We start from the raw sequence: 24,473 nt of genomic DNA on the forward strand, positions 1-24,473 counted from the left end.
TCTCGAAAGTGAAAGTTTGTGTCATGCGGCGTTCTTCCTGACAACCACAGATATTACACACACACACTTAAGAAGTCCTTATTGAACATTATTGTATTTCATATTTAAACATTATAAGATGAAGAAAAATGTGAAAACTTGGTATAATAATAAACACTCTTTATATAACGAAATAATAATTAAATAACAACTTTTTTTTGTTAGAAAATTCACATGTTTGACAACATATCGTGGCGCCCGTTCTCAATGTGCTCAGTGTGAGTAAACTAAATGTTAACGCTTATTATTCCATTCGGATCTGCATAGTTCATTGTTACAACATTGCTTCTTCTAAGTATTTGTATAACTTTAATAGTTTTACAAAAAAACGATTCGATGTTCACAATCCTTAGTGACTAAACTGATGTATGTAACAAATATTCGAATTAGCAGTGCTAACAGGGTAGGCCACGTGAAGGCATGAAAGAGGACTTTTCTACCCCGGAGTTTTTTCAATATAAACCCATACCCTAGAAGTTGATATTGAATAAACTCACAAGCATAAAATATATATAAAATAATATATAATATATAAAATATAACATATAATATATACAGGGTGTCCCACGCAACTGGAACAGGCTGTACCTCCTAAACGGTCGGGGATAGAGGGAAATGTATTAAGAAAAAGTTGGATGGCATCAGACGGTGCATACTACGCAACTAATTTTATGCACTTTTGTGCATCGGTGCATCAAAAAAATGCAAGTGCACTTTTTTTTTAATGGAAACCTACATTTTTGACTGAACTAATCGATGCAGGTTGTTGTGCTCCACATAAAAATACGAACATACTTATGCCCTAAACTTCTTCGTTAAGAAGTTATCGAAGCTAAAAGTTCACTGAATTATTTCTCGTCTCGGCAAGTGTTCCAGAGTACATACATACCTACGTTATATGTATAAATCAGAGAACTTCCTAACGAATAAGTTTAGGGCATAAGTATGTAGGATGGGTTATCACAAAAGTGCATAAAATTAGTCGCGTAGTATGCACCGTCTGATGCCATTCAACTTTTTCTTATAACATTTCCCTTTATCCCCGACCGTTTAGAAGGTACAGCCTGTTCCAGTTGCGTGGGACACCCTCTCTGTATATAATATAAAATAAAATAATACATACATAAAAATAATTTTTTTTAATTTTTTTGATACGTATTTTTTTTATGCATATATAAAAATAATTTAATTTAGTAACTCACACAAATAAAATACGGAAATAAAAAATATTTACGCGAGTAAATGCCAGATATACTGTTATGCGGTATCATCCTTCCCGATAAGATTCCAAACTAACATTATCTTCGCCCTTTTTGCCCAAAGCTGACTCAAATGTTTGGCTGGACTAAGAACGGCGGAGTTACATGTCCGGTGACACATTTGAGTGCAGACCAAAGGTCCTAATAGAGAATCTACAGGGTGTCCCAAAACTCGTGAAAATCCCGAAAGGGGGTGGTTCCTGAGACCATTCTAAGAGACATTTTCCTTTGCACCAATGTCAACTGCGGCTTTGTTTAGGAGTTATTAACGAAAAACACGGACCAATCAGAGCGCGCCCTGGCCCGGCGCGCCACGCCGCGCCGGCAAGCGAGTGTCAGTGGTACGCCGCGACATCGCAACGAACAAGAGTTTCTCGATAATGTGAACCCTCTCCGATTTCGATGAGCTTTGGATATGTTGTCAAGACCATGATTCTGAACAACATTTCTCTTTAGACTTTTTGGCGATCGGCTTTAGTTTACGAGATAAGTAACTTGTAATTGTAAATCGATCGATGTACTATCTGAACTATCTCCTCTACGATTTCGATGAGCTTTGGATACGTTGTCAAGACCATGATTCTGAACAACATTTCTCTTTAGACTTTTTGGCGATCGGCTTTAGTTTACGAGATAATCGTAAAAAAAGAGAAGAAGCAGAAACTGATTGAATTAAAAACTCACGTATTCAGCTGTAAATCCATTTGCTGCTTCGAAATGTGTGTCACTGGGTCACTCGGTGACGAACTGCACAGATGTCTTCAGGTATACGGCAGTACCAAAAGTCAAGGGACGTACGGCCAGGTCGACGAACTGCACAGCCGGTAGTAGAAGGCCTAAGGGATGCGCGGTCAAGTCGACGATCCAGAATTTCACTTTCACTTTCGAATCGATAAATAATTCGTATGTTTATTTCAAACAGATGCCTTGAAATTTTTCCACACTCACAATCACTGTTCACATTTGTCAACACATAGTTATGCACTAATAATAATTGCCATATCCCTTGTACTGCTGCACAAATCACAACAATCAGGTAATGCAATCACTAGACTGCGGATTTCATGCGTTTGTAGCAAACATGAGTATAGGTGCATTTTAAGACAGTAGAGAGATTAAAATAATTTCAAAGCACCAATGTATTATTTTCAAATTCTTAAAATGATCACAGTAAGAATCAAATATCTGTCTGGCTCCCCTGTCCCTTGTAATAGCGGCAGTCAACATTCATTTTGCATAAAGATTCGCAGTCTAGTGATTAGTTTAAATATCACTATCAAAAACACAGCTAATAGCAACCGTTAGCTTTGAATTGACAAGTCTTTGGAGATGTTCTCTCTACCGCGGCTCGAACGACACTGATTTTCCGCAAGATTTTTCTAAAGAATTTAGGAAGGGCATTTAGAGTGTCGAAATTCGAAATGCACGCTGTAGCACGAGAACGACGGGACGGTTGGACGAAAAACAGAATGCGAGAAGGACCGCTTTAAGACGCTTCTCGCATTCTGTTTTTCGTCCAAGCTGCATTACGTGTAGAAGAAATTACTGCTTTGGATGTATATATACAAAATCTTAATGATACGCTTACTAAAGACGTTCAGTACATGAAACCAGATTCACTACGTGAAGCCCAACAGATAGCATATGAACAACAACGCCGTAACGAGTTAAGAAATATATCACAAAGACAAACAGTTACCGATACTTCATATCGCCGTAATCCAGATTTTGCGCGTCAACCTACCACTGCAGGAACCCCTTTTCGCCAATTCATTCCAGCGAGAGGCCTAAATTATTCAGAATCTGGAATCCCTACTCGCCAATTATCTTCAGCGAAACGTTTAGACAACTCAGAAATCGGAATCCCTACGTGTTTTAAATGTAATAAACCTGGACACATATCCAGAGATTGTACGCGAAATTTTCAGTCAAGACCACAAAATTCGAGACCCCCAGACGTCAAATTTTTAACCTCAACGGAACCAGTAATTCAGGAGGACGATCAACAACCGGAAATAGCGTCTTTCAACAAAGAGTTAGAAATAGAGGAAAACTTACAATCAGTATCAGAATGGGAAACAGCTCTTCAAACGGAATATTCCTACTCGACACGGGAGCCGGACTTAGTTTAATAAAACAATCAGCATCTGTAGTTTTACCGACGCGAGCTAAAGCCAACGCATTCTACGGAATAAATAACGAAGAAATACGTACCGAAAGAGAAGCTGAGTTAACAATAGGAGGCAGAACACATGTATTAGCAATAGTACCGGATAGTTTTCCTATAGAAGAAGACGGTTTATTAGGCATGCCGTTCCTTGAGGGGGAGGAAGCCAAGATAGACACCAAACATAGGACGATAGAACTTACAGGTACTTTGCATAGGATCCTACATTTTAATAATAAATCAGTTGAGGATCGAGAGAAACGTCTAAAATTACACTGTCCAACAAATTTCAACTTTTTTTGTGATTTCAATATACTGTTGGGTCCTTCTTATAGAGTTTTTTGCGCTGATTCCGAATCTGGTTTTAATTTTTTTCCTATACGTCCAGTTTTTGAAAATCATGGCTTTGAAAAAAAAACATATTTTTCAACTTTAAACAAATATTGTGATGTTATTATAAAAGATATTGAATTGTTGTTTACAGCAAACGATTCTGTAGACTTTCCCGAATACAGTGATATCCAATATTAATACATTATGATTGTTTAAACATGTTTAAACAATGATTAAAGACGGAGATGCACCACTTTTGCACCAATTTTTGCGGATATTTTCGAATTTATCTCAAAAAATAAGGGTCCAGCGAAAAATTGAACTATACCACGCGAAAGAGCAGACTTTTATCTTGAGAAACCCCCCTGTGAAGTTTGCATGGTCGACGTTTTTACCGAACCAGAAAGCAAAATATCTTCGCCCGACATGCGTTGACGCCAGTGGTGCTCTTCCACTAGCGCGGTCGTTCGTCGGGATACGGCGCGGCGCGCAGCGGTGAAACGGCGCGTGGCTATAAGCGCGCAATTATGTCAGCTTACTTAAATGTAATATTTTATTAAATGTTATACTATTGTTATTTATTATTTATTAGTATATTTATTCTGTATAAATTATTTTATGTATTTTTTAATGTTAGTCTCCCGTTTATAGTATATTTAATACAAAAAATACCTTTTGTAACAAAAAAATAATTTATTCACACACTACACTATTACCCCATTTACAATGCTAATATATATGTGTACACTATTCAGATATAATACACTATATCGATTTAATATGGAGCAAACTATTTTAATTATGTATTTAAGCCAATAAAAATAGTCCCGTTTATATTGTGTTTGGACTTATTTTACTCGGAAGAATCTCGAGTGTTCATTGGCACTATAATTACAATACATAGATAAGACGACAATTACTGAAAATAAAATTTTTCACTCACCGCATTGCAGACTTTCCTTACATTGTATGTATTCCGTTGTCCGTAGACTGTCATTTATTTCAAAATATCGTGTTGGTTCTTAAGAAAACTGATGCCAGAGTTCAGTTTCGGCTTTGTGTTTGTTGAAATCAGTCGTGTCAAGCATTTCAAATCTACATTGCTACGTATAAAACTTCATAAAAAACATTTATAGTTATTTATAGTATTTTAGTTGGTGTAGTTATTTTAGTAGTGTATTATATCTGAATAGTGTATACATATATATTAGCATTGTAAATGGGGTAATAGTGTAGTGTGTGAATAAATTATTTTTTTGTTACAAAAGGTATTTTTTGTATTAAATATACTATAAACGGGAGACTAACATTAAAAAATACATAAAATAATTTATACAGAATAAATATACTAATAAATAATAAATAACAATAGTATAACATTTAATAAAATATTACATTTAAGTAAGCTGACATAATTGCGCGCTTATAGCCACGCGCCGTTTCACCGCTGCGCGCCGCGCCGTATCCCGACGAACGACCGCGCTAGTGGAAGAGCACCACTGGCGTCAACGCATGTCGGGCGAAGATATTTTGCTTTCTGGTTCGGTAAAAACGTCGACCATGCAAACTTCACAGGGGGGTTTCTCAAGATAAAAGTCTGCTCTTTCGCGTGGTATAGTTCAATTTTTCGCTGGACCCTTATTTTTTGAGATAAATTCGAAAATATCCGCAAAAATTGGTGCAAAAGTGGTGCATCTCCGTCTTTAATCATTGTTTAAACATGTTTAAACAATCATAATGTATTAATATTGGATATCACTGTATTCGGGAAAGTCTACAGAAGCTTTTGCTGTAAACAACAATTCAATATCTTTTATAATAACATCGCAATATTTGTTTAAAGTTGAAAAATATGTCTTTTTTTAAAACTCCATTTTCTCAAAAACTGGACGTATAGGGAAAAAATTAAAACCAGATTCGGAATCAGCGCAAAAAACTCTATAAGAAGGACCCAACAGTATATTGAAATCAAATTTGGTGTTGGACAGTGTAATCAAAGTAAACACCATAAACTTGTGGAAGTTTGTTAAAAAAATTAACAATGCAAGAAACAAATTTGCATAACTATATTGAATAACTGCGTAGAATTATCAGATATTATTGCATATATCAAATTTTATTGTAATTTTGTAATTAACAGAAACGGGATCACATTCTTAACAATCATATAAATGTACGCAAAGATATTAATGCTCATGAATCTATTACTTTACATTACTTGTATGTAGTACTTCATAATTATCCTACTACATAATTTTTACCATTCAAATACACGCGCCATATACATTTGTAATCTTCAAATCATATTAAGTATCCGTAGTAGAAATTGGGTATACAGAATATCCGGTACTTGCTAATACGTTGCTATCGGTAACATTGGGCGCGACACCGAAGTGGTATTGGGGCCGCTTTGGCCCCAGTAAATCCGGCGTGACAGAACAATAGCATGAGACATCTGTACAAATCTTAAGTCTGTGGTAGTGGCAACGTACTAGACTTACTACCCGGTGGGCTAGGGTTCGATTCCCGCCCGGGAAAAATATTTCTTTTGCTTATTTATTTATATTATCTATTAGCTGTGTAACATTGACTTGTTCATATGAGATTACACATTTATTACAAATCAAAGAACAAAAGTTTTAATAAATTATAAACAAATTAACCGCGAAATGAACAAAATAGTGAATTACCCTCTCGTGCCTGGAAAGAGAAGAAATAAAGTAAATATAGGAAGAGAAAATATGGTACACGATACATTTAATAATATTGTACTTACAATTATATATATTTTTAATTATAATAGTAGTGCATGTCGTAAAAGCATACGAAACATAATACGCAGAAACAGCTTGCACATCGAATAAGTGCAGTATTATTGCATTGGCACCTGCTTCTTTGTACATTTATGGGAAAACAGATTTGATTGATGTTTTTAAAAATTTATCTTTCTGCTGTAAATCCGGCTACATACCATGCATGTTCCAGCACAGATTGAAAAATTAGTGCACATAATTGTTTGTATTTTATTAATTTCGGTTAATTTATTTATAATGTATTAAAACTTTTGCCAATGCAATGATATTGCACTTATTTTATGTGCAAGCTGTTTCTGCGTATTATGTTTCGTATTTTCTTACGGCATGCACCACTATTATAATTAAAAATATGTAATTGTAGGTACAATATTATTAAATGTATCATGTACCATATTTTCTCTTCCTATATTTACTTTATTTCTTCTCTTTCCAGGCACGAGAGGGTAATTCACTATTTTGTTCATTTCACGGTTAATTTGTTTATAATTTATTAAAACTTTTGTTCTTTGATTTGTAATAAATGTGTAATCTCATATGAACAAGTCAATGTTACACAGCTAATAGATAATATAAATAAATAAGCAAAAGAAATATTTTTCCCGGGCGGGTATCGAACCCTAGCCCACCGGGTAGTAAGTCTAGTACGTTGCCACTACACTAGGATATTACTTGTTATACACTTTTTTTACAATAGCATATTTCTACTACAGGTTATGAAAAAACTTTGTTTATAAATATCTCAACAATTATTGAGTGTTTGCCCCTATAATGGTATATATTCGTGAAAGGGAGATCGTAATCTATAAGTATACGAAATCTCAACTAAATGGGTGACCCAAAGGCCTTGCACTCTCCTTGTAAGTGTCGAGACGGAGTCTTGTCCGGACTAAGTGTCGAGACGGGAGCTGATCCAGGCTAAGCACTATAGTAGGGGGCAGCACTATAATGGGCACGGCCAAAACCCGGGCGTGAGCACTCTCATATACTCTCTGGTAACGGACAGTAGAATTGAAAATAGACCTGTACGACATCTAGTGCCAAGCCCATTTCCTATCCCCATTCAGTTACAATTTACAATCAACACAATTATAATAATAACAGCTACAAGAAATTTTCATGGGTACACCTTCAATAGTAAATTAAATCGTAATTTTTCTTGGATAATTCTATGAATATATGTGAACTTTATGTTATATATTACGAAATTAGGTTGTTTAATTTGACTCGCATATTACGGGAAGCCATTTTTCTGTAGCGGCCGCCTTTCATCCGGTACACGCGGTCGGAGTCCGTCGTGACAAACGTCGTGTCGTTAGAAAACGGAAATTCTAGATTTTCTACGCAAGTTTACCGGATTCTGCGATATCTTGTATGGTGTGAAATTAACTATATTTGTGGGAGAAAATGGCGCGATACGGACAGAGACCTGAGAATGCTCTCAAACGAGCGAATGGTATGTATGCCTAGCCACACAGAAGAATGTGACATGGCCGATGGATATTTTATCTAGAGTCCAAAAATTTTTACGCCCCATCAATACCGATTTTCGGTCACCCATATTGCCCAACTTGACCGTGTGTCTTCCAAGTAATGGTTAATTATTGCAAACGTTAATTTTACTTGTCACATAACATTCGAACTGCCTATAGTCACGTCTGTCCAATTCTTTTTCCGAAAAATATTACTTTTGCACAACCATATGCACCTGCGATAGAAATTATGCAAGCGGTCAAGAAACTGTACGATGCTAGTAATTACAATCGCAACATTCGCGATTCTGTTCTTTATGTATAACTTTTCTCGAATGAGAAGATTATATGTTCGTATCGAATAAATTCGTATGGTAAATATGTATCTTTTTCTTACATCAATCAAAATGAATTTTGATCATCCCAATGCGTTGCTCTGTAGGATATTCTCCGAGTATTTTTTGTTAAAACTGTTTCACATTGTTATCATTGAACTGACTTTGACACTACAGATGTCCATTTGTTTACTGTGTTACATAAACTGTAGGTACCATTTCGGAATATAACCATTCTTAAGACATGTAACGAATTTACAGTATATCGAAATCATTAAATGGATTCAATTATACGTACACAGCAGATCTTTATGCATTTATGACAAAAATGATTAGGTGTAATTTAAAACAGTGAAAACATTAGAAGAATTTCTAAAAATACTGTTATATTATTTTCAACTTATTAAACATATTAACAATAAACCTACCACTGCCAGTCAAATGACTGGTTTTATATTTTTCATCTTACAATTATTGAAATTATGAAGTTGCTTACATGGAAATTGACTCGATAAATTTCTGCGCAAATTGCACGGACTCCAAATAAACAGAGCCTTATCATTTTTATGAGCTAAAACATATTAATCGCTTTTAGTGCTCGGTATGTTTAGTGTTAAGAAAGAAAAGAAACGTCTACGTCACTCCAGATTGTTGCAATTCAGATAGAAAATCTTTATTTTGCATAAAGATCCGCTGTCTAATTATATGCTTTAAATATAAATCTTAACAATACATGAGTTTTTATTCTTTTTAACAGAATTCATCGAAGTAGGGAAACCTGCTCGGGCATTAGATACTTTGCAAGAAGTCTTCCGGAATAAAAAATGGACGTACAACTGGTCAGAGTCTGTTTTGGAACCGATAATGTTCAAATATTTGGACCTGTGTGTGGAACTAAAAAAGTCGCACATAGCGAAGGAGGGTCTATTTCAGTATCGAAACATGTTCCAATCAGTCAACGTTGGAAGTTTAGAAAACGTCATACGTGGGTATCTGCGCATGGCGGAGGAAAAAACGAATCAAGCGAGGAAACAAAGTCAGCAAGCTGTTATAGACATAGATGATCTCGACAACTTAGCTACGCCGGAAAGTATTCTGTTGTCTGCGGTAAGCGGTGAAGATGCTCAAGATAGAAGTGACCGTACAATCCTAACACCTTGGGTAAAATTTTTATGGGAATCCTATTGTCAATGTTTGGAACTGTTAAGAACTAATGCGCATGTAGAAACACTGTATCATGACATTGCACGTATGGCCTTCCAATTTTGTCTTGAATATAACCGTAAGACTGAATTTCGTAAGTTATGTGAAAAGTTGAGAAAACATCTAGAAGAAATTTGTAAATTACCAGCACTGGTATCGAATGTTTCTATGAATAGAGCCGAAACTCAACAACTGAACTTGGAAACACGATTGAATCAGCTTGATTCTGCAATTCAAATGGAGTTATGGCAAGAGGCTTTCAAGTCTTCTGAAGATGTACACGGAATGATGAACTTGTCTAAAAAGCTTCCAGTACCAAAAACTATGGCCAATTATTATCAGAAGTTGGCCATGGTATTTTGGAAAGCAGGAAATTATCTTTTCCATGCTGCCGCGTTATTCAAATTGCTGCAACTATCTCGTGAAATGAAGAAGAACATGTCGTTGGAAGAACAACAGAGAATGGCCAATCGTGTCTTATTAGCTACATTATCTATTCCACTGCCATCGGCTCATCCGGAATTTGATCGTTTTATCGAAACAGATAAGAGTCCATTGGAGAAAGCTCAGAAGCTTGCAACACTTTTAGGTCTCACTCAACCACCAACGAGAGTCTCTCTGCTTAAAGATATCGTTCGTTTGAATATTGTGAATTTAGCATCTCCGCAATTACAAGATTTGTATTCATGGCTAGAAGTTGAATTTCATCCTTTGGAGCTATGTACTCGAGTAGATTCTGTTATTCAAACTCTGCAAACTGACGAGAATAGTCCTTTGATTCAGTATATTCCAGCCTTACAAGACGTAACGCTTGTTCGTTTGATTCATCAAATATCACAAGTGTATCAAACTATACAGTTTGCCAGGCTTCTGGAGCTTGCTAAATTTACAACAGATTTTCATTTAGAGCGTCTCTTAGTTGACTGTGTAAGATACAATGATATGCAAATAAGAATTAACCATGGCAAGAAATGCGTGAACTTCGGAGTCGATTTGTCCGAGGCTCAGAGGGAAGATCATCCTGACGGTCCGGTTCTGCAAGCTATGCCTTCTGAACAAATCCGTTGTCAACTTGTAAATATGGCTACTGTGTTGCATAGAGCAATCCATATTATCAATCCAAATAAAAAGAAAATGGAACGCGAGAAGTTGCGCAACGCTATGGTAGGTCATTACCATGAAACTAAATTGAAGGAGCATCAAAGAATTCTAGGAAGACATAAGATTATCGAAGAAAGGAAAGAGTACATTGAACACATTAACACGGTTCGCGAAGAAGAGGAAATGCGTAGACAAGAAGAATTGCAGAGACAGCAAATGTTGGCTGAACAGAAGAGATTGGAGCAAGAAAGAGAGGAGCGTGAAAGAAAGCGGCAGCAGAGCGAGATTCAACAAATTAAGGACCGTCATCTCAAAGAGAAAATGCAACAAATCTCTCAGACTAGTCACGGCCAGAAAGTACTGAAGAAACTGGACGAGGACGAGATTAAGAAGTTAGATGCAGAACAAATTGCAGCTCGGGAAGCGGAAGAGTTGCAGAAAGAACGCAGAGAAATGCAACAGAAGTTGAAGTCTCAGGAGAAGAAGATCGATTACTTGGAGCGTGCCAAACGGATAGAGGAAATACCATTGTTAGAGAAAGCAGTCGAGGAGAAGATGGAGCAAGCCAAGTTACGATGGGAGCAGCAAGAGGCAGAAAGGATTGCTGCTGCCAAAGAAGAAAGACAGCAAGCTGTCGCAACGAGAGAACGCATGGCTAGAATGAAGGAGGACCATGATAGTTTCTTGTCGAAGATACTGGCCGAACGTAAGAGCATTTATCTCGAGAAGCTGAAAGAATTTGAAACGGTACTAAACGAGGAGAGAGCCAGTAGATTATTGAAGCGCAAGGTAGAGCGTAAAGCTGAACGCAAAGCGAGATGGGAACATGAACGTGCCGAGGCTCTGGAAAGAAGACGGCAAGAGGAATTACGTGTCAAACAGGAAGAGGAGAAACGACGAGTGGAGGAGGAGAAAGCAAAGAGGGAGGAAGAAGAGAGGTTAAAACGTGCCGAAGAAGAAGCGAAGGAAGCCGAGCGTTTGGCTAAGATTGAGAAACAAGCTGAAATCACTAGAGCTAGGGAAGCTGAAATTGAACGGAAATTGGAAGAGGAGAGACAAAAGGAAAAAGAAATGGGCGATACATGGAGACGTCAACGCGCAGCAGAAAAACCAGGTATGCAATTTCATATATACAGAGAAGAATAGATACAATTTTGAACTCCAATTATAATAACACATTTCTATGATTACAGTGGAAACAATGTCTTGGCGTCGCAATACTGATGCGAAAGAGGACGGTAACAAGGAAGAGTTCAATCGTTGGAAGAGACGCGAGACAACAGACAACAAGTGGCGAAAAGACGAATTGGAAAGACCGAAAAAACAGAATTCTTCAGATACATGGCGACGAGACGATTACGAGAAGGATGATGCTCGAGATAGAGATAGGGAGAGGGACCGGGATAGAATAGTAGATAGAGACCGTGGGAGGGATGTGCGTCCCGTAAGTACATAACGAAAAATAAAAGACAAATTTTCATGGTAACGCATAATGTATATTCGCTTTTACAGCCGCGTGATATTCCTACACGTGAGTCCATAACGGATGGTTTTCGTGCCCGTGGTAGAATGCCGGAACGTCGTGGACCTCCTCCTGTTGGCGGTACCGGCCCTCGTCGTGATGACACAATGCGTAGCACCAACCAGAATTGGCGCGATAAAGTTACGCCCGACTCGATACAGAATTCTCCTCGAGATCCACCTAGGCGCGAGGAAAAGTAAGCTTGCTCTTTTTTTTGTAATCATTATGGAAATTAGCATTTATGCAAATGTTTTTCATACTAGAATTCTTTCTTTTCCCGTAATTACCCTTCCGATCAAGATAAAGAGTTGAAATTTGTTATATTATCTATGTGGTTAAAGTTTGATGTACTCTATGTATTAAAAATACGATGTTAATGATTAGGCGAGATGATCCGAAAGAAGGACTCCCACCAAAAAACGAGGAGAGAAGACGACCACCAGAGGACGACGGATGGTCGCAGGTTGGCAGCCGACGTTAAAATACATTTTGTCAAAAACCAAGACATCTTAAATAGAACACACAAATTTTTAATTTTCGTCAAAATTTATTTTATCGCCTTCAATTAGACCCCTTCCGAGGCAATACACTTCTGACAGCGTAAAATCCAATCATCGAAGCACTTCTTCTAAGCGTTTTCTGGTATGGCCTTCAGTTCCTTCAGAAAATTTTGTGTCCGAAAATTTGGCCTCCGCGAACTCGAAACGGCGACCTGGAAGGGGGTAATTTGAGTTTGGGGAATAAGAAAAAGTCACAGGGGGCCATATCTGGCGAATACGGTGCTTGGTCGATGACAGTTGTCGAATGTTTGGCCAAAAATTCGGTTATAACGGTCGCTTTGTGAGATGGCGCGTTGTCGTGGTGCAAAATCCACGATTTGAACGCATTGTACCACTCACATGCTCGTGCTGCCGATATAACCGAATCACCGAAGGCCTTATTCAACATTTTCAACGAACCGGTACAAGAAATTTAGTTGGGAACACAAAATTTCAAACTCTTTGTTCAATTTTTTCGTGGGGTAGGGACATTCTTGGGGTAGATTGATAAACTCGGCAGCTGTAAACAAACTGGGACAGATCGAGCTCAAAACCTGCGTCGTAATAGTTTACAGTCCTGCTAACTTCTAGAAACAACAAACTTTTTAATACTTCTTACGCGAGCAGTTAAAATGAGGATGTCTCGGTACTTTTTTGACACAATGTAGGACTTCGGAGCTACCTATAGAAGCAACGTTTACTATTCTTCAAGAACAGTGCATAATACGCAGTTAGACTTTTTGCAAGAAACTACACGGCTGTTTTGTGCACCGTTGCGTTCCTTCTCCGACATACTTGTTGTAATTTAAAGAAAGCACAAAGGCGACCGTTTGTAGGCTAATTTGTCGCTTCGGACAAAAAGGGAAACCGATGGAAAAAGCAAAATGTAAACTAACACTGACAAACAGCGATAGGTTCGAGATTTTTTTTATGGTTTTTCTAAAAGGAAGAATCCACAACTGAGTTTTTTAAAAATGTCGACAACATACTGCGTTACGTGCATTAGGCTTGTTAAGAAACAAGAACACTCGGGCAGTATACATAATTACGCGCATCACGACTGTATGTGAAATATGAATTATTGTACAGAGCAGAAGAGATGATGGTGGACTGTATGCGTGCGGAAGAATTGAATCGGCTATATAAGACTCGTCGCAGAGTGGTGGAAAGTCTCAAAACATCAATAAAGTTCTCTTGTATCCTAACACTAATGCTAATATTTTTTTTATGAACTCGAATACGCCGTATCATACCTCTGTCCCCAGAAAGAAAGAAGAAATATATTCCTCTTCCGTGCATATTCGTGGCAACGATGTTTTTAACTTTTATAATACAGTCAGGTTTTGAGACCAACGTAAGAGCCGCCCTCGATATTATATATGGTATAAATATAGTAAATGAAGATCGATGCATCTTGTCCGTATATTGTCTTTTTAATTGTTTTATTACATTTATGATATCGTTAAGAATTTACGATGCTACGTAATAAATAAATCACTGCAGAGTATCAAACCCCGTTTCTATTTACATATACCTACTCGATTAAATAACTGGATTAATCTATACAAAAGATTTCAGAGAGAAAGACATCAGAGCAGCCGACACGTAAGAAGATAAACACGAGCCAACTGTTCCGCGAAACGTATATGTATGAAAAATGTAAAATTGATCAGGGTATTGAATGTTGCAGTAGACATGAAAATTGTACAAACGTCCATGATTAGGTACTAACTGATTTTATTATTCGAAATTGTGATGCAATTCGGCGACACGTAATGTACATTTGGTTTTAATCGCACAGTGTTACGACGTTTGTAATAGAAGCATTTATAAATTACACGGCGGTCAGATTTTTCACTTGTACTAAAAAGTTCTTCCGGTATTCGCAGTCGATTTCATAAACTGCACGAAACCTTATAAAGAGTACTATTAAATCTTAACAGAATCATGTTTTTAGACGAATGCGTGGCTAGGGGGTCACAAATATTAAGTACATTGTCAGAAGCGATTCCGGTTAACGAATGATTTAAACATTATGCTAAACAAAAACGCCAGAGAATTCATACACGCGTGCTTGCACATGCTTTGCTTTATCATGGGCCCCGCAGAGATCGATATCGTTCGTTCGCGTCCCCGCGTTACAGAAAGATCCTCGAGATTTCACGTGAAGAATTCTTCACAATTCTGCGTTGCTTTCGCCGTCGTGTTTGTTTGAAATGGAACGATCTAACAAACATCTAGGAACTTTACGAAATTCGTTCTCGGACAACGGAAACGCACTGCTCTCTGTATAATCGACTCCCACGTTGGCTCGACACACGAGCGCTGTTTAATTTCTGTAATGGATCTCTTCTATTTGAGTCTTCGCCCGGAGAATCCTCGGATTCAATACAGCATTATTGCCGCGGCGGTCTTCTCTTCCAATGCCGGAATTGCTTCCAGACGTTCAATTTTGTCTCGTCCGGAGCCCCAGCCGACCAATGCTATGCTGATTAAATGCACCACACCGGCGCACACGACCAGCCTGCAACAGCAACAACAAAACTTAACATAGACGTCGCCCGAACTTCTGCGGTTGACACCAGGCCTGCCGCATGGTCGACAAGATTAATAAAAGAGACTACAGAAATTTGAAAGTGAAGGTATTTTACGTTCCTGTATTGTTATGGAGAACGGAAGTGGTGTTAGATACAAGAGGGGCTAGAATCTGTATGAATGTAATGTTGACTTGGGGGTGTGCTGGAAAAAATACAAAAGTATTTAGGTTCTACTAGACTGCAACTCTTTTGCATTTATGGTATACGTACACTTTTAGAATACAAGAAAACGTATAGAAACAAACATTAACGACATCTCTACTTCTTACGCTTATCACAAGGAATTTTCTAATTAATACATTCAACTTGTTACTGGTTTTCATAAAATCAGCCATGGAATTTAATATTTGTATAAAGATTAGAAGACCAGTTATTACGATATTGCAGATCTGAAACGTTTAATTGCAGTTTCGTCAATGACAGTGGATAAACGGGGACGATTTCTCAGTTGGAATAGTACAAACTGGAAATATACAAGGTTTGTCCGGAAAGTAATGCAACCACATTTTTAAAAAAATCTATTAAACATATGGGTACAAACCTTTAAATTTCTTCAAAGTAGGATCCTTGGGCGTCGACACATTTTTTCCAGCGCGATTTCCATGCTTCGTATGCTCCCTGGAAGGCGTTTTTTGGAACCTCTCGTAGTACCCTCGTCACTGCCTCTTTGACGCGTTCCACGCTTTCAAAGTGGCATCCTTTTAGGAGATTTTTAGTTTTTGGAAACAAGAAGACGTCGGCGGGTGACAAGTCAGGACTGTACGGGGGTTGAGGAAGTGTCGTGATCCAACTAAGAAGTACCGTTTACCGTTTTCCCCGTAATCTACGGAAAAGTTTTGGTTGAAAGTGCTTGACGAGGCTGCGACGAGGGTACTACGAGAGGCTCCAGATAACGCCTTCCAGGGAGCATACGAAGCATGGAAATCGCGCTGGAAAAAATGTGTCGACGCCCAAGGGTCCTACTTTGAAGAATTTTAAAGGTTTGTACTCATATGTTAATAGATCTAAAAAAAAAATGTGGTCGCATTACTTTCCGGACAGACCCTGTAGATAGAGCTGGAGTAATAGTTCAAAAATGATGGAGAAGAGAAGGAATCGCGTATTCTTTGGTATCGGCGAGGCATAAACGACGCCCTTTTCTCACGCCGACTGTGCCAGATCGTTCTGAAGAGCGTCGTGTCTCGCGGAGACTCGAGAAACATTTATCGTATTGAACTGCGGAGCTTTAGAATCCGCGAACGATGAGGCATGGAGTCGTGGAGCGCAGTTTGTCCGAGGCTTCGTGCCCGCGATACTACATCGCCATTGAGCGGAGAATAAAAGGTCTCTTACCAAAATGAATAACCGAGCTCAGCAGAACCCTCGCTGGTCCACATATTGTCGATGTCCTCCTTCGGAAGCACGTTGAAGTACAGCTTTGTGTAGTACTGTGCCAGCCAGGTGCTCGTGCTAGCGAGGCACATTAACACTGAAACGGGACCCAATTAAACCAATATTGAATACGTGTTCTCACGTTCGCCTTCTTCGACACCGAACCACCGCACAGTGGGATATTTCGCTGTAAAACGGGAATAAAATATTGTAGCGTTATTTATGGGCTCAGGCTCATAAATAAGTAGGTCGTTGTATTCGTCTTGACTCCAGCTATAAGATTATGAAATAAAAATTGTACTTTGACATTTATAAAATCAAAATAATTCTTATTTTTGTCGAAAAAAATCTTTTTTCGAAATTTTAAATATTCAATTTTGTACATGTCTAAATACAGTTCAACTTTTATTTCAAACATTTTGCCGTCAGATTATCCGAACTCTTGAAAAGTAGTGATAATTGAATGCTTTGATTACGATGTACTGAGTTGATATAGGTCTACAAACTCTTCACAGATTTCATTCTGTTATCATCTAAATTAGTATTGTTCTTAATATTCCAACATTACCAATCATTCTGTAAGTTTTTATTCGATTTCAAAACTTTTTGGTAAAACATTCCGCTGTATTCCGCATTCTTTCTTGTACCATTACGTTCGATAAAGGTTTACGATCATAGTCCAAACAGAATTGGTTCCGGATCGTTCTGAATGGGAGAGTTATAACTAATTTAAGTAGAAATGAGCGTCGAAAGTGGCGACTTTCGTTTCGAAATCGAAAAAAAACTTACAAAATGATCGGTAATGTTCAAATATGAATAACAATATTAATTTAGATGATAACAGAATAAAATCTGTGAGTGCCCTGTAGTACATCTACCTGAATTCTGTACATCGTACTCAAAGCATTTCATTATCACTACTTTTCAAGAGTTTCGGATAATCTGACGACAAAATGTTTCGAATAAAAGTTGAACAGTACTTAAACATGTACAAAATTCTATATTTAAAATTCCGAAAAAAAATTTTTTCTACAAAAAATAAAAAATATTTTGATTTTTTAAACGTTAAAATACATTTTTATTTCATAATGTTATAGCTGGCGTCAAGGCGAATCCAACGACCTACTTATTTATGAGCCTGAGCCCATAAATAACGCTACAATATTTTATTCCCGTTTTTCAGCGAAATACCCCACTGTGCACCGTTGCGTGGCTACTCATTTTTTTAATGAAACATGCGAACTGGGTGCGTGTCGGTGATACGCCAATACTTCGATATAATTAACCCCCTCGTGCACCTCAGCCTAGCATAGTTGCACAATTTAGGCGAACTCGCTCTCACGTTAATTTGGTAGATCTGGTTGAATGAAAAGTTCATTTTGTAATACTCTGAAAAATGATTCCGAGCAAAAATAGTTGCAATTATTCCAATGTAAATGATCTACCAGGATTTCGAAAATAGAAAGAAATTTTTCATCAAACATTCAACAATATCTAGAAACAATAAATGCGTTTTTTCATACGAGGTGAGCATAAGGGTTAATTATGCCAGTGAAGTATAACTCCGTATTTTTAATCGTTACTTAACATATTACCGACCGGTGATTATTGCATAATTTTGAAAAATCTATGATACATGACTGAACGCTTTTTAATATAACCGTCAACAGCAACAGCAATTTTCTTTGTGAACTAACAAGTCATCCTCAATAACTTCATCTAATGGTTTCATTTAAGATTGCAATGTAAAAAAATGTTTCTATGCTTTCTTTTGGTACAGTACAATTATTGAAAATCCTATTAATAGGCTTCCGGTAGGTAAAGTGTTAAGAAATATGTTGTGCTCATTGTTGTATATCTTATTTTCATTGGATCTAATTTTTGTATACATATACAAAGAACAACTTCGAGATTTAAATGGATGTTGGTAGCCTCGTGTCAGTTTCAGATGAAAAGTTGGAAGAGGAGAGACAAAAGGAAAAAGAAATGGGCGATACATGGAGACGTCAACGCGCAGCAGAAAAACCAGGTATGCAATTTGAAATTCCTATGCAATTGAAAATCCTATTAATAGGCTTCCGGTAGGTAAAGTGTTAAGAAATATGTTGTGCTCATTGTTGTATATCTTATTTTCATTGGATCTAATTTTTGTATACATATACAAAGAACAACTTCGAGATTTAAATGGATGTTGGTAGCCTCGTGTCAGTTTCAGATGAAAAGCGCACACGGGGTGTGAAACAGTACAGAGTCCGGAAGTTTAACGAGTTATTTTCTGGATTTGCGAGCACGAGTGATCCGTTGAACAAAGCGAGCTCCCGGGACAGCGCGACGGAAGTTTATATGGGCAATTTGGAAGACTCACGCGTTAAAATATTTATGAAGTACACGCCGGGATCGGAGAGGATTTTGGATCTCGGCGAAGTGGCAGTGTTCAAAACGGCGAGCAGCGCGGCCAATCCTGCGGTGACGAGGGCCGCCGAGGTCGTCGTCAAGGTGCTGATCCACAGACCCCATGACATCACCGTTGGATCTTGTCGGATCATCTGAGGCACTGGAACAGTCGGAACAGACAACGATCAACTTCTTTCCACAAAAGAAATCTGATCTTCTTAAAAATCTTGTTGAGAACACTGTGTACACCTAGGTTGGCTCTATCGACACAAAAGATAGGGAGGAAACTAATTCGCGTGTAATTCGGTCAATAGCAGAAATGCCAGGGAAGGTATTCAGGTGGCCGGTTCTCCATCGGTCAACCCTCTGCGCTGCACATCGGAAGGATTGAAAATTCTATTTGAAATTAGCGGAGGATCATCTGAGGCACTGGAACAGTCGCAGACAACGATCAACTTCTGTCCATAAAAGAAAAATCTGATCTTTTTAAAAAACTTGTAAAGAGCACTGTGTACACCCAGGTTGGCTCTATCGTCGCAAAATAGGGAAGAATATATGATAATATCAGAAATGCCACGGAAGATATTCAGGTGGTTGGTTCTCCATCGGACAACCCTCTGTGCTGCGCATCGGAAGGATTGAAATCAGCGGAGCGAGATCGTTTCTGTTTTCCCAGGACCGTGTTTAAAATTCTACGACACGCTCTCGCAGCAGAATGCAACATTTTTGTTGAGCTCAAAGGACACTTCGTCCCCGTAGTCGTTACTAATCTAGACTGCTATCGGTACGGTGGAACTTCGCCCCTTTGAAGTCCACCGTTTTTCCAGTCACCGGGGAGAGCGCCGAATCGCAGCGGACAGCCACGCAAATGGAAATTATCGTGGCGCGTAATGAATAATTAAACGAGCGGTAAATAGTCCTGCTTTGACCGGACCAAGTTATATTGCTCCGCAAATAACGGACTATTTAATTAGGCCCGAGGGCGAGGTTCTCAGCCGGTCGCAAAGTTGGCAGCGCCCGTCTACCCGAGGACATCCCTGGAATTTCTCGAGTGAAACTTTTCTTTGGTATCGACTTCACGTGCCCTCGCGTCGTCACACGTGAACTATTCGTCTTCGTCGCTGAAACGAACCGGCGATCCTCCAGAGCTACACACACATCGACCCCTTTCGCTGCTTCAGTTTGTAATTACGAAAATTATGAAGTAACTTCGCTGAGAAATTAATCAATTCTATGGACAATTCTGTGCAAACTACTTTGACCGCTTCACAGTTTCAACGCGAACACAATGAATTTGTTACACCCACGACCTGATCTTTGTACAATATAAAAATATTCTGCAAAAATAGTCTGCGATGTAAATTCTCTTCTCTCAACGTCAATGGGCGTGGACACGAAATTTAGAATACGAGATGTGTAAGAAAGTTGTTCCACTTCGAGACTTGGACGAGATGGCCTCTGCTGAAGTTTATCATTAGCCTGCCACCGGATGTTTATGCAAATTCGCGATTTTAGACACTAATCTATGGAAAAGCGAACTAGTTAGCATTTTATTTCTTGCACGAGGGGTTCCATTGTGTTCTTCGTAATGTATTCATAATGTTACTCTTTATTAAAATCTTAATTTCGGAATGATATAGGAGCTGTATTTCCTCACGACATTGCTTTTGCATAAATGCAACGGTTCACTTAAAAATACAGAAGTACCTTTTTTTAAAGATAGAACTGCACGTGTTGTTTTTCAAGTGGGCCGATTTTGTGACACACGACGTTAAAAAGAATCGAGAACTTCCTTTATTAAAGTGTGCCTTTTTAAAGAAGATGTACGAGCAAAATCTCGTAGACATTTCATAAATCGTTTTGTTATATTTTTCAACAATGGTTAAATATTAAGAAATCTCGTCATTCGTCGAGCCGATTGTATTAACGTTTCCGTTTTACGGAAAATGTTTACCGCGGTTCTTGCCTCGGTATCTAGCCTGTTCCACAAGATTTTAATGGGAGTAAAACCCGGCAACTGAAATTTAGATTACGTATAACTGCGACCATTCTAAAAACACTGTTCGTTGTTCTCGCTGTCCATTATAAAGAGTCATTTACGCCGACAATATCTCGGTACATTGTTGCTTACCTCGGTAAGCGGAGTACGGTAGAAAATTTGCGTCGTTCGAATAATTATGAGAGGTGCCTGTATGTGTTCAATGACTTCCGACCGGGCGCTCTATAAACTCGGAAGCGCTGTAATGAGATTGCTGCTAATGTCTCCTTGGAATTTCATGGGGAAAAATCGGATAGTGTTGGCCGACTCCCACGCAGTGCTCGGTCATGTATAGCGGGATAAAGCGAGGCTGCTCGAGGGAGAGATTCCGTCTGCGAGAGCAGCCGGCTGTTGTAACAATAGGAACAGAAACTGGTTTCCGAGCGCGCAAAAATCAGCAGCCGTGCCTCGTGGTCGACTTTCACGTGCGCTACTCGCCGCGCCGCGCCGGCTACTCGTATCATCGATATGCCGCTGATGCTGACCACGGGGAACGTTTCAGTTCCTTTTTCATGAAAAGTTCTTGTCGCCAAGGAAAGTCGAGCACTGCGGCTCCCTTTGTCTCCCGTCCCAACGTACCCATTCGACGACTACTCTGCTCCAGAAGTTCGAAAACATGCTTCCAGCGTTCTGAATGTCGAATGCGGATGAATACTTTCTATTTGTTTATTAATACTAGAACTACCGGACGAGTCAAAATGACTTGCTTCTGATTTGTTCTTCTAGAAATATCAAAATTATAAATATTAAGTCATCCCATAAGTTCGTGCCGTTTTTCGAGCGCTTGGGTATGTTCATTTTGTAAACATACCTTCAAGTTTGTCTCAGGTATTTTCAGAACATCTGACATCTCCTCAACCGATAAACTTCGCGATTTCTGTAGAAGGTCTCGAATTTTATCTTCGTCTGTCTGAGGAGGACGCCCGGAACGTTCCTCGTCTTCTAACCAAAAATGCCCACTTTTAAAACGTCGCAACCACTTCCTACTTGTGCGAGATGAAAGCGCACTTTCTCCGTAAACAGCACATACGTTGTTTGTGGCGATTGCTACTGAACTTGCTTTCCGAAATTCATATAACATGAGATGTCGGAAATGGATACGCATTTCGCTCATGAATTTTCACTGCTAGGAATCGCTGTGTTCACTATTTCACGATCTTATACCCACGAAAACCTTCTCTGGACCGTTCCCGAACAGCTACGTTTAAGTGCATTGGCCCCTTATTGCCCAAAATTTTATAAATCGACGCATGAAATGTATACAGTTGGGAGCATAACTGATCACACGCACTTTAAATCAGAATAACTTTTTTTGTGAATGGACCAAACGACTTCAATTTCTCTATAAGGCTAGAAGAATTAGTTTAGTAAATGACTTCTAAAAATAACGAAAATTTAAAAGATGTGTTTGGTCAACTTGTATAAATTATATACGCTCCGAAAATTTCATTGAAATTGGTTAATTGGTTTATGAGATATAAACGATCAAAAGCGGTGAAAGTCCGAAAATTTTGAAAAATTACAATTTTACCACTTTTGATCGTTTATAGCTCGTAAACCAATTAATCAATTTCAATGAAACTTTCAGAACGTATATAATTCATACGTGTTTACAAAACAAATTTTTTAAATTATCGTTATTTTCCCAGCTAAAAAATAATAAATAAAAATTAATTTTTACTATTGTTTTTCACAATTCCGACCAAATGCATTTTTTCAACATATTTTTAGACGTCATTTACTAAACTAATTCTTCTAGCCTTACAGAGAAATTGAAGTCGTGTAGTCCAGTCATAAAAAAGTTATACTGATTTACAGTGTGCGTGATCAATTATGCTCCCAACTGTATTGTACAGTCCTCGACAAAATAATAAGACACCTAGCATATTTTTAAATTTCTTGTATTTAAAGGTGGAAAGTGTACACTCTGTTATATCCTGAATACTACATACTATCTCCAAAGTAAACAAGCAAAATCTTAGGATTGTATCGCATACCATACCAAAATTAGAGAGAGATATGTAAACACGGACTGACATTGCTTCGACAAAAGTACATATAAGACACTAACACGAAAATGTATGATTAAGCAAATAAAAATACAAAATTAATACTTTGTGATACCTCTCTTGAATTGTACTACGTCTAGTAATCGCTTTCAAATAGTTTTATGTAACTTTTTGATTCGTTTTTGTTCTAAATGTGTCCACAATTGTGATTTATACTTTCTTTTAATTCATTTACGTTATTATATTGTCTCCCATTCGCGTAGACTCGCCTTGACAAATCTCCCCACACATTTTCTATAATATTTAAGTCGGGAGAACGAGCGGGCCATTCCAAAATATTAATATTTATTGAAGAAAATAATTGTTTCACAGATTTTGCAGTATGGATTGCTGCATTATCCTGTTGAAAAATATAGAGTCAAAGCGCGTGATACGACCTGCAGGCTTGTTTAACTGATCTGTTATTAGTTCAATTCATCCGATTAGTATTCATCCGATCTGATAAAAAGTTTATTTCTGTTTTTCCATAGTAACCTATAGTGGCCCATATCATAACACTGCCACCACCCATTTGACGGCAACGTAAATGGAGTTCTTCCTTTCTGCAATCATGAAAGTAGTAGGCCCAGCCGTCAGGGCCATCTGGATTGAATTTTTTCTCGACACTAAAAATGACTTTTTTCCAGTTTTTCATCCAGTGGACGTGTTCACAAGTGAACTTTAGTCGTGCTGCTTCGTGTTTATCCATTAAGGGTGGCCGTTGTTTTAATTTCTTCCGTTTAATGTGTTTGCTTCCTTGTAAAATGCGATGTACATTTCATAACTTTGTTTTCACACCTGCTTCTTCGGCTATTTGTCTTGTTGTGTCATTAAAATTCGACGCAACACGCAAAATTGCATGTTTATCGAGTTCGGAAGTAACACTAGGTCTTCCACTTCCTTTCATTTTTCTATAAGCATTTGGGGTTTTTAACACATTACATATCGCGCACCTACTTCTGTTTAATAATTTCGCAATTTTATTAATGCTGTACTTTTCCGAGCGCAACAGAACGATTCGATCGACCTCACTTTTATCTAACTGCTTTCCTCGACCCATTATTTATTTTTCATTGTAATAAATATACTTATACTGTAAGAAAATCACAAGATTCAACGTCTGAATACGTTCGCAGTAGAACATTTAATGGTAGAAGTCACATGAGTGGAAAATAAGCCAAATGTCTTAGGACTTTTGTTGGACGTCCGTGTTCACATATCTTTCTCTAATATTGCTATAGT

The 24,473-nt window shown here is 38.1% G+C and overlaps 2 protein-coding genes across 3 annotated transcripts in view; one reads left to right on the forward strand and one right to left on the reverse strand.

Moving 5' to 3' along the window:
- The first annotated feature begins 7,859 nt into the window (after positions 1 to 7,859).
- Positions 7,860 to 13,994, forward strand: LOC143211927 (eukaryotic translation initiation factor 3 subunit A-like). The gene is made up of 5 exons (XM_076430063.1): positions 7,860 to 8,067; positions 9,176 to 11,836; positions 11,916 to 12,166; positions 12,235 to 12,440; positions 12,629 to 13,994. Exons 1-5 carry the CDS (start codon positions 8,019 to 8,021, stop codon positions 12,723 to 12,725), a joined length of 3,264 nt encoding a protein of 1,087 aa, XP_076286178.1. The 5' UTR covers positions 7,860 to 8,018; the 3' UTR covers positions 12,726 to 13,994.
- A 509-nt stretch (positions 13,995 to 14,503) lies between these two features.
- LOC143211931 (uncharacterized) overlaps positions 14,504 to 24,473 on the reverse strand; it is a 42,228-nt gene continuing 32,258 nt past the window's right edge. For both annotated transcript variants that reach the window (XM_076430071.1, XM_076430073.1), the window contains 3 exons: positions 19,117 to 19,305; positions 16,713 to 16,848; positions 14,504 to 15,307 (listed from right to left, as the gene is read on the reverse strand). In XM_076430071.1, the coding sequence (XP_076286186.1) occupies positions 15,169 to 15,307; positions 16,713 to 16,848; positions 19,117 to 19,305 (464 nt within the window). In that variant the 3' untranslated portion in view covers positions 14,504 to 15,168. The remainder of the gene's footprint in view (positions 15,308 to 16,712; positions 16,849 to 19,116; positions 19,306 to 24,473) is intronic.

The sequence above is a fragment of the Lasioglossum baleicum genome, chromosome 9 (genome assembly GCF_051020765.1).
Source record: "Lasioglossum baleicum chromosome 9, iyLasBale1, whole genome shotgun sequence".
NCBI classification, from domain to species: Eukaryota; Metazoa; Arthropoda; class Insecta; order Hymenoptera; family Halictidae; genus Lasioglossum; species Lasioglossum baleicum.

Coding starts and splice junctions, on each gene's coding strand:
- LOC143211927 (XM_076430063.1), top strand. CDS start 8,019: ATGGCGCGATACGGACAGAGACCTGAGAATGCTCTCAAACGAGCGAAT. Junction 12,167..12,234: donor GTGGGAGGGATGTGCGTCCC/GTAAGTACATAA, acceptor TCGCTTTTACAG/CCGCGTGATATTCCTACACG. Junction 12,441..12,628: donor CCACCTAGGCGCGAGGAAAA/GTAAGCTTGCTC, acceptor GTTAATGATTAG/GCGAGATGATCCGAAAGAAG.